This window comes from Myotis brandtii, unplaced genomic scaffold, assembly GCF_000412655.1.
Source record: "Myotis brandtii unplaced genomic scaffold, ASM41265v1 scaffold517, whole genome shotgun sequence".
NCBI lineage: Eukaryota > Metazoa > Chordata > Mammalia > Chiroptera > Vespertilionidae > Myotis > Myotis brandtii.
This window is the reverse complement of record NW_005369706.1, coordinates 2,511,605-2,522,057: the sequence shown is the minus strand read 5'-3', so window position 1 is coordinate 2,522,057 and position 10,453 is coordinate 2,511,605. Positions and strand designations below refer to the sequence as shown.

Sequence of the window (10,453 nt, the reverse complement as noted above, 5' to 3'; positions counted from 1 at the left end):
ATTAACATATGCATATATGCATAACCCATGGACAGAGACAATAGGGTGGTGAAGGCCTGGAGCACGGGGAGGAGGGGGCCGGCTAGAAGAGGTCAATGAGGAGTAAAAGGGGACATCTGTAATCTTTCAACAATAACGACAAATTGAAAAAAACACTCAGCAAACTAGCAATAGAGGGGAACTTCTCGGGAGCACACTACGCCTTTCCTGTCCCCCTCTTCTCCTCCCAGACACGTTATCTTTGCCTTTCCCTTGCCTAAGCTCAAGAGCCCTTCTTTTGCTTCTGTAACTTGTTTCCTCAGCCTAAGCGCCCAGCTGGTTCACTCTACTACCTCTATAGCTTTCTAAATAAATTTTTTCTTATAATTTGAAAAAAAAAAAAGAGTATCTACAAAATACCTACAGCTAACATCATACTTGATGGAAACTAGATGCTTTCTCTCAGATTAGGTACAATGCAAGTATGTTCCCTCTCACCACTTTTATTCAATATTGTACTATAAGTTCTAATTCATGCAATAATATTTTAAAAGGTATACAAATGGGAAGAAAGAAATAAAACTGCTCATAAACATGATTATCTGTGTAGAAAATCCCAAAGAATCAACAAAAAACCTGGAACTAACAAGTAATTAGTTGCATTTACTAGTTGCAAAATACAAGTTAATATATGAAAGTAATTGCTTTCTCATATACCAACAATGAACAATTGGAATTTGAAATTTAAAACACAACACCATTTACATTAGCACCAAAAAGAAAAACTTAAGTTATAGTGATGTGGTATTGGTGAAAGAATAGACAAATTGATCAATGGCACAAAATGAAGAGCCCAGAAATAGACCCACAAAATATAATCAACTGATCTTTGACCAGGGAACAAAGGCAATTTAATGGAGAAAGGATAGGCTTTTCAACAAATGGTGCTGGAACAACTGAACATCCAGAGAGAGAGAGAGAGAGGGAGAGAGAGAGAGAGAGAGACAGGGAGAGAGAGGAGAGAGAAAAGGGAATCTACCCAGACCTTACACCTTTCACAAAAATCAACTCATGTAAAAATGTAAAATGCAAAACTATAAAACTCTTAGAAGATAAAATAGGAGAAAAGTTAGGTGGCCTATGTTTGGCAATGAATATTTAGATTCAACACCAAAGGTACAATCCATGAAAGAAAAATTGATAAGTGGGATTTCTGCAAAAGATTGTGTTAAAAGAATGAAAAGTCAGGCCACAGACTAGGAGAAAATACTTACAAACACATATCTGACTAAGAACTTATGTCCAAAATGTACAAAGAACTCTCAAATAATAGAAAACAAACACAATTGAGCAAAAATCTAAACAGATGCCTTACCAAAGAAGGTAATGATGGCAAAAAAGCATTTGAAAAGATGCTCAACATCATGTCACCAGGCAATCACAAACTAAAACAAGAACGGCACACCTATTAGAATGGCCAACATCCAAAACCATGACAACACCAAATGCTGAGGAGGATGCAGAGTAACAGAAACTCGCATCCATTGCTGTTGGAAGTGCAAAATGATGCAGCCACTTTGGAAGACAGTTTCGCAGTTTCTTACAAAGTTAAACTTAGTCTTACCATATAATCCAGCAATTGTGCTTCTTAGAATTTACCCGAATGAGTTGAAAATTATGATCACACAGAAACCTGTATATGAATGCGCTATCTTCATTTCCAAAATGTGGAAGCAACAAAGATGTCCTTCAGTAGCTGGATGCATAAACAAACTGTGGTACATCCACACAATGGAATAGTCTTCAGTGACAACATGAGCTACCGAGTTGTGAGAAGACATGGATGAACATCATATGCATGTTGCTAAATGAAAGTCAGCAGAAAAGGTCACATATTGTGCGATTCCAACTAGATATAGGACAGCCTGGAAAAGGCAAACCATAGGGGCAATGAAAGGATCAGTGGTTGCCAAGGTTTCCAGCAGAGGGAAGGATGAGTAGGTAGGTGCAGCGCATGAGATTTTTAGGGCAGTAAAACTATTCTGTATGATACTGTAATGGTGGATACGTGATACAGTGATCCATGATGATACATGACACCATGAAATATGGTGGATACAAACATATATTTTCCCAAACCCATAAAATTTACAACACAGAGTGAACCCTAATGTAAACTAATGATTTTAGTCAAAATAACATATCAATATTTATTTATCAATTGTATCAAATGTACCACACTACTGCAAAATTTAATAAGAGGGGAATCTTTGGGGTAGGGGAATATGTATGGGAACTCTCTGTACTTTCTGCTTAATTTTTCTGTAAACCTAAAATTGCTTTTAAAAAGCACTCTATTAATTAATGTATATGTTTTATATAATATTACATAGTAGAGGCCCGGTCCCTGAATTCGTGCACAGGTGGGGTCCCTTGGGGTGACCTGCAGGGATCGGGCCCCAGCTTGAGCCCCCAGACTCATGCCCCTGGCCTCACATCCCCGCAGCCCTGCCTCTCACCCCGCTGTGGCCTGGCATCGCCCCCTCACCTGCTCCACCATCCCGCCTGCGGGGCGATTGGTCAGGGCTGGCCCCCCCCACCCGGCTCCCTCATTGCCTAGGAGCCGGGCAGCAGCCCTGCCCCCTGCCACCATGCCTGGTCGCTGTCTGTGAGGTGATCGGGCCCCACTCACACCTGCCTTGGCCTGGCGCTGCCCGCTCACCTGCTCCACCATCCTGCCACGGTCCCACTCTCGTCGGGGCACCCGCTGCCACTTGCTGCCAGCACCGTGTTGCTGACACCTGCCATGTTCTGTGTTGCCCCCTGGTGGTCAGCGCATGTCATAGTGAGTGGTCGAACAGTTTGCATATTAGGCTTTTATTATATAGGATAGTGATATAACATGTTTCACTTATGACATTCTAGAATTATTTTTAATTCCAATATTCACTGTTGGTGCTGAAAGCTACTCTGCACTGAAGGCTACAGTTATCTTTTTAAAAATTATATCTATACTTATACATATATGTGTATATATATTAATGTGTGTGTGTGTGCTTTAAAACCTCTATTTACTTCTGTGCCCTATACAGAAAAAATAAAAAGCATATCACTCCTAACTTGTCGAGCCAGAGCAGTGCTTAGTCCATTATAGATATAAGATAAATATTTGCTATACCAATGTTGAATAACATGTCAAATAGTGAATGTAGATGACCATGAATACACTGAAATGTGCTGTCATCTAGCCCATACATATTTCTCCATCTTACTTATAAGGCTACTAGAGACCCGATGCACGAAATTCGTGCAAGGGCCTTGGCCCTGGCCCCCACCCGCCGTTGCGACCAGGGGCCTCTGCCACCTCTGCCTTGGCCCCTGCCCGCTGCAGCTTTGTCCAGAAGGAAGGACGACCAGAAGGGCATCTGGTCTAATTAGCATATTATGCTTTTATTATTATAGGTAATCTAGGCATTGCCAAATGCCTTTCTCATACCAGGATACAGTGTGCCAATAGCATTCCCCTGCTACATCAGAACAGTAACTGTAATCCATCTTAGTTCTGCTTGTTAGAGAGTTAGTGGAAAAAATAATGACATGTAACAAGGGCACGAGATGCAGATTAAAAGGCACAGTTGTTCATTTAAATTCTATATCCCCTCTGTTCTTAAAAACAAAATGGAAATTTGGAGTTATTTAGAAGTCTTTTTAAAGTTCTAAATAGTATGACTATTAATACTGCCCTAATGGTATCTTATTATTATTATTCCTTAATAAAGGAAACAAATATTTTTTAAGTTCATCTTTGAGTAAATCTGAGCATCTATCTGAAAACAGGCCATTGAGCTCTGTCAATGTGAAATATTAAAAGCCATCAGTTAATATCAGTATACTAGAGGCCCAGTGTGCAAAAATTCATGTACTCGGGATGGGGAGACCGAGGGTCCCTCAGCCCAGCCTGAGCCCTCTCGCAGTCTGGGACCCCTCAGGGGATGTCCACCTGCCAGCTTAGACCCGCTCCCTGGGGGGATTGGGCCTAAGCTGGCAGTCAGACATCCTTCTGGCAGCCCAGGTGCCCTCAGGGGATGTCTGACTGCTAAGCCATCAGTCAAACATCCTTAGCACTGCCGAGGAGGCAGGAGAGGCTTCCGTCACCACTGCTGCACTCGCAGCCATCAGCCCCACCTGTGATTGAGGGGCGCTCCCCCTGTGGGAGCACACTGACCACTAGGGGGCAGTTCCTGCATTGAGCGTCTGCCCCCTGGTGGTCAGTGTGCATCATAGCGACTGGTTGTTCCTGGTCGTTCCACCGTTAGGGTCAATTTGCCTATTACCCTTTTATTATGTAGGATTGGTGTTACAAATATCCAATTATCTGTATTCAGTGTAAGCACCACAAAATAAAAGCAACAACTAAAAGATACTTATGAAGCATTGAGGCTTTGAGAACCTGATTTCAACGAGCTACAAAGAAATGAAAATTCATTAAGAACTCTGTACTTAACAGAAGGGTTAAATTCGCCACGATAGGGAATTGCTACTCCATAGGACCATCTCAGCTTCCATTCTCGGGTTGGTAAGACTATGAGAAATTGTGCCAACATTTGCCTATCAAGAAATGATGCTGTTTTGCAGAAGCACGTGTTTTCAGGCTGTGCCAGACTGGACGTTGCCTGGGAAACTGGCTTCTGTTACAGCTAGAAGGGAAAGTGTTCCTGCAGCAAGAGTAGGTCAGAATTCTCTGTGCCTGGCCCTGCTGTAGCTTCTCCTTACCTGTCTTCTACCCACGGCCCCATTTGGACCAGATTCTGTGTGGTCGCTGAATCCCTGATGTTTGCTTGAATTTGACTCCCTTACTGTTTAGACAGAGTTAAAAAACAAAACAACAATAACAACAACAAAAAGTAACTGCAAAAAATGTTTGGTTTCACCAATATAGTGTTTTTTTAAGCCAATGTTTTAAAAACAGGATATATCTCATGAAAATCTGTGCATACAGCTTTTTCTTTCTGAGAAATGGGAATACTGAAGCCATATTTCCTCATGAAGCAATTTGCTAGAGCAAAATGGCTACTGCTCACTTAAATGGCACGTGATCTCCAGTTTGCCACAATCCCCTCTATTCCCTATTGCTCCAACACTGAGGCTAAGGATTAGTTTTCATTTACACCATACTTTTACTTGTGTGTTTTTTCTCTTGTAGCAGAGAGGCATTTCTTGCTTTCTAGGATAAATGAGAAAACAAGAGATATAATAAAAGTGTTAAGAATTTCAAGAAAAAATAAACAATATAATTCTTGGAGTAAACAAAGACTACTTCTACATGTTTAATATACAAAGTGAGCCTACATACCAAAGCACAGACCCTGCTCATTTTTCCTTATATTTATTACCTAACCCCTAGAGGCATTGGAGTTGAGCAATTCCAGGTCTGTGTCTCAGGCATCCAGGTGTTCTTAGAATGTGTATTATGCTCTGGGATTTGTCCCCAGTCATAGCTTGCTGCCTAGTTTCCTTAGCCCAGTGGTCGTCAAACTGCGGCCCCTTGAGTGTGGCTCTTCCATAAAATACCACATGCGGGCGCGCACGTACAGTGTGATTGAAACTTCGTGGCCACACTCAAGGGGCCAAAGAGCCGCATGTGGCTAGTGAGCCGCAGTTTGCCAACCACTGCCTTAGCCCACTGCTGCCTACACAGGAGAGGCAGGTCATACACCTAGAAAGTAAAGGTTTTGGTGGCTCCAATTGGTGTTCCTCGTTTACCTGCCTCATTGTCTGCAAATAAGCTGATTTTTATAGATGGGCCGTAATATTTCCTTCTAATTTAGCAATAAATGCTATATATTCAGTGTGGTTGTTTTTTTCAGTATAAAAGAATCTGAATATCCTAGCTAGTTTTCTCCCTAATCATTTCATCTTCCATGTAATTGAGGGGATGTGTAGATTATGCTATAATCATCAACTAATTTAGCCAATAGTTATTTTTATTTTTAATGAAAAAGAAGGAAAGGGAGAGGAGGAGGGAGAATAAAGAAAAAGAAACAAAGCCATACTAAAAAAAAAATATTAATATTGCCAATAGTTGGCATGAGGCCTAGGGTTTTTTGCTCTACCTCCTCTCTCCTCGGTAATTCCTTAAGCCTCCTGGAGACAAGGCAAAGTTCATTTCCATTTTCTTGCACTTTCTCTTTACATGAATTTATTTTTAAAATCTTAGAATTTTTAAAGGACCATTTATGTTGGAAAGGAAAGAAAGGAAATAGATCTCAGTGTGGTCCTGGATGCTGCTCTATCTCCACCTTCCACTGTACACCCCCAAAGGCCAACACCCCTAGGTGACTGGATGGCTTAGCTAGTGTTGGTTCACACCGTAAGTAGATGGGTGTCTGAATGGCGAGGGACTTTGACAGACTCACCCAGAAAAACTGTAGCTGGAGCCAATTTCATTGCAATGGAGTAACATGCTGGAAGGGGCTTTGAATGGGATGTTAGCAAATAATTACCAAAGATCTCATTCTGAGAAGATGCCGATGGTTACCCTGGTGGTTTCTAGCTGAGGGCCTTCAGGGAAAAACCTTTTTGGGTCCTAGGTGGCACCCCCTGGTCAAAGCACCAAGACATAAAAGGCCTTTGGTGACGAACTGAGGGCTAAAGTGGTTTAAGTCTTTGCTCAAATATGTAAAATAAACCACCGGTGTCATAGCAGTGTGGGTTTGAATAAGCCTGTTGGATTGGTTGAGATGAAGTGGGGAGCTGGCAGCCTGTATGTAATTAGCTCCTGAAAGAGGAAGCCCTGAGCCACCTCTACAGAGCAGTCTGAGGCCACAGGGGCATGCCCTCCAGCTGGTGAGGCCGCCCCCGCTCCCCCCCCTCCCTCCCCCGCCTGCTGACGGAAGTGCTGTCTCTATCCCGATAGGACAAGAATGACCCAGCAGATCGGCAAGTGGCCAAGTGGATCTCCCAACTACCTCTTCCTCCTGTTAGCACGGGTGACAGTGGGGCATTTCCACTGAACTCTCTCCCTTCCTCCTCTGGACTAAGCGATGAAGGGACATGACAATAAGGAAATCATCGTTGCATAAACACGTAAGTATGCATTCCTCCTCATCAGACACAACCGCAAGGTAAAGAACCTGCATCCGGCATATGAGCCGGGTCCTGCATTCATTTTTAAAAAATAGGTTTTTATTGATTTTTTTTAAAGAGAGAGATAGAAATATCGATGAGAGAGAAATGTCGGCTGCGTCCTGCACACCTCCTACCAGAGATCGAGCCTGCAGCCCAGGCATGTGCCCTGACCGGGAATCGAACCGGTGACCTCTTGGTTCCTGGCTCGACACTCAACCACTGAGCCACACCGGCCAGGCTGGGTCCCCTATTCTTAAGACATCCACTGAGAGAATTTATTCTAACAAAACATTTTGGTTTTTTAGTGTGTGTGTGGTTTTTTTTTCACTTGGAGCTTTTTCATTTAAAGAAATCATCAGCTCTTTCTCTAGTTTTCTTTAACTAAGTACATGACAGGCAAGGCTTGCAGATTTTTCTTTGCCTACTTCCTCCTGAAATGTAAGTCTGCGGTTAATCAAGCTCTGTGAAAGACAGTTTCTCCTTCAGACTGTGAGCTAGCTCTCTGAATAATATCTCGCATTTTGCTGTTGGTGTGTTTTTCTCTGAGGAGTGTCAGCAATCAGAATAAAATATTAAGTAAATGAGGTATAAGAAATTTCCCCAGGGTCTCGATCCACCAAATGCCAAGGATTCACGAGCCTGCTGTCACCACACGCATGCCTGCAACCAAAGCAGTGACAGGGTAGGTGATGGGCTTGGTGCTTTCATCTCAGTGCCAGCCTTTGCGGCCCTCCGCCCAATAACAAAACAGCCTGCTCGACTTTGCCAGTGTTTCCACTTCCGTTTACATCACCATTCTCTGTGGCACCACTGTCGGCACGGAAGTGGCACCTGTCCAGGAGGCGGTGTGGTGCCGGGGGTTGGGGATGGGCAGAGCAGGGGCAGGCTGACCTGCGTGGGCTGGATCTAGATCTAGCTACTTTGTTGCTGACTGGCCAGGGGCCAAACCAGACCCTCTGGAAACCCTATCCCTCATTTCATATTCCTCATGGAGACAGTAATACCTACCCTACAGGGTGGTTTAAAAGGTAACAACTAATGGCCATAAGATGTCAGGAACATAAAGGAGGCTCCCAATAAGAGAGCAATCATTATTAGAGCTGATGTTGTAAAAAGAGTTAATACACTTAAAGTGCTCAGGACAGCGTGCTCGGTGAGTGTTCGTTATTTATTAATGTGATCCGAGGGAACCGGGGGCCTTGTCAATTTGGGATCTTCAGGCCTCACTGGGGTGATGCTGTGTATTTGGCTAATAGGCCCGATTAAGAAAAGGCAGAAGGTTTGGTATCTTCAGGAGGATTTTGATACGATTTAACAGGTTAAATTCCCCCTATGAAAGGGAAGTGAAATTGGATGATCTTCGTCTGAGAAAGAGCAAGGACTGCGGGTTTGAGCACGGGGTGGAAGAAGGAAAGAACATACGTGGGAAGATGAACTAGGAAGCCACAGGGGGATTTCACATCTGCGTGGAAGCAGAGGCTGCAGGAAGAGAAGGGGACTGAGCAGAGAGTGTGGAGGATAGAATCGACTCGGCTCCCGGTGGATGAAGGGAAGGGAGGAGTCACAGATGATCCTGCAATCTCTGTCCTGGAGCAGTTGGGTGGAGAGGGACTTCCCTGACTGAAAGGAGAAGCCAGGAGTAGATTGGATGCTGGCTTTGTCACAGGGTTTATTCAATCAGCAACAAAGAGACATTTCTCTGCTTAGCTATTTTGTCATGTACGTTAAAACTACTCCATGATTTAACTAGCGCGCATCACCAAGAATAAGTCTGTACATGGAAAATAACAGCCTTTTTCCTGATACTAATATATAAGGTGACTGAGTCCATAGTTATGCAACTCTTAAAAAATCATGACTAAGAAAATAGAATGCTGACGTATGATTCAAAGATGTGCAGTCATAGCTTAATTAAACTGGTAAACATCAGTCAGTGAAAGTAATTTTTATAGTTCTCCTTCATTTAGTTAAATGTCTTTCAGAGACTCAACAATGAAATGTAATAAGAAAAGGAAGGCAACAAGGAAGTAACCGGTAACATCTTTGTAAATAATTTGAAAAAATATTTTAAAAGCTGGTATTTTACCAGAAGAATTCAATAGTGATGCACAATGGATTTTAAAAATAAATGATGCAATTTGGGTCAGTCACTATATTTACAAAGCAAATATCCATCTGATAAAAGACTGGCCAGAAGCCACATTCACAGTGCTATTTTCAGTAAAATTTTTAAAATCCCTTTTCAGAAATAGAAGTAATTCCCAACATTGAATTATCATCATCTGCTTCTGTGATCTTCCCTCACTGACTGAGCTCCTAAACGCACAGACCCTGTCTCACTCAACCTCAGGTTTAGGTGCCAGCACTGTGCCTGGCATGTGGAGGCACTCGGTGAGGTTTTATCTAAGGAAGCAAGGAAGGAAAAGCAGCATGCACCAACACATTCAGCAGGTTCTGCCCCCCTGGACAAAGCAACTTCATTTCAGGAATGTAGCAATTAAAATTATTTAAAATTTGGGAACTTATTCTTTATACATGTACTATGAGCGAGTTACAGATAGCTTTGAATATAAAGAAAATTATTGCATCCATAATCCTACCATGCAAATACATGAAGGGTTGGCATTTTGGTTTTAGCAAAAAGTAATGTTACCACTGTTAGACTTCATTTCTAATGCCACTTACAAGCGTGCTTTTGGGGGGAAATATCATATTTTAAAAACTGACAGTGTTTTGGATAGTGCTTTCAAATATGACAAGGTGAGAAGAAAAACATAAGGCATGTTAAAGAGGAATTTTAAAAATGCAGATCATGAATGTGAAAGGGAAGGGAAGATTCTTTGCCAGACTCTGATTAGGAGAGAGATGATGCTCCTAGAATATTTCTGCTTTAGGATGAAGGGTTTTTTATTTGCATAGTTTATGCTAACTTGGATTGAGGAAAGGAAAATGTGTTGCAATTAATAAATAGCTAAGTCACCTAACTGGTAAAACCAAACATAAATAGACTATCTGAGAGCTACTGGCCTTCCATTTGGCAAAGCTATGCTCTTATAAATGGGGTAATTGGGTGAATTTTAGAGAACTGGACAATGAATATTATCCAGTCTTTAAAAAGGAGGAAATTCTGCCCTAATGATTTAACTAGCGCGGATAGAGCATCGGCCTGTGGACTGAAGGGTCCCAGGTTCAATTCCAGTCAAGGGCGTGTGCCTTGGTTGCGGGCACATCCCCCGTAGGGGGTGTGCAGGAGGCAGCTGATCGATGTTTCTCTCTCATCGATGTTCCTAACTCTCTATCCCTCTCCCTTCCTCTCTGTAAAAAATCAATATATTTTTTTTTTTTT

The 10,453-nt window shown here is 42.4% G+C and overlaps 1 protein-coding gene across 2 annotated transcripts in view; it reads left to right on the top strand.

Moving 5' to 3' along the window:
* Positions 1-10,453, top strand: part of PCED1B (PC-esterase domain containing 1B) — a 107,600-nt gene that overhangs the window by 75,885 nt on the left and 21,262 nt on the right. The window contains exon 3 of one of the 2 annotated variants that reach the window (XM_005877397.2): positions 6,896-7,065. In XM_005877397.2, the coding sequence (XP_005877459.1) occupies positions 7,033-7,065 (33 nt within the window). In that variant the 5' untranslated portion in view covers positions 6,896-7,032. Of the gene's footprint in view, positions 1-6,895; positions 7,066-10,453 lie in introns of those variants that run through there. The other variant, XM_005877398.2, reaches the window with a different exon arrangement.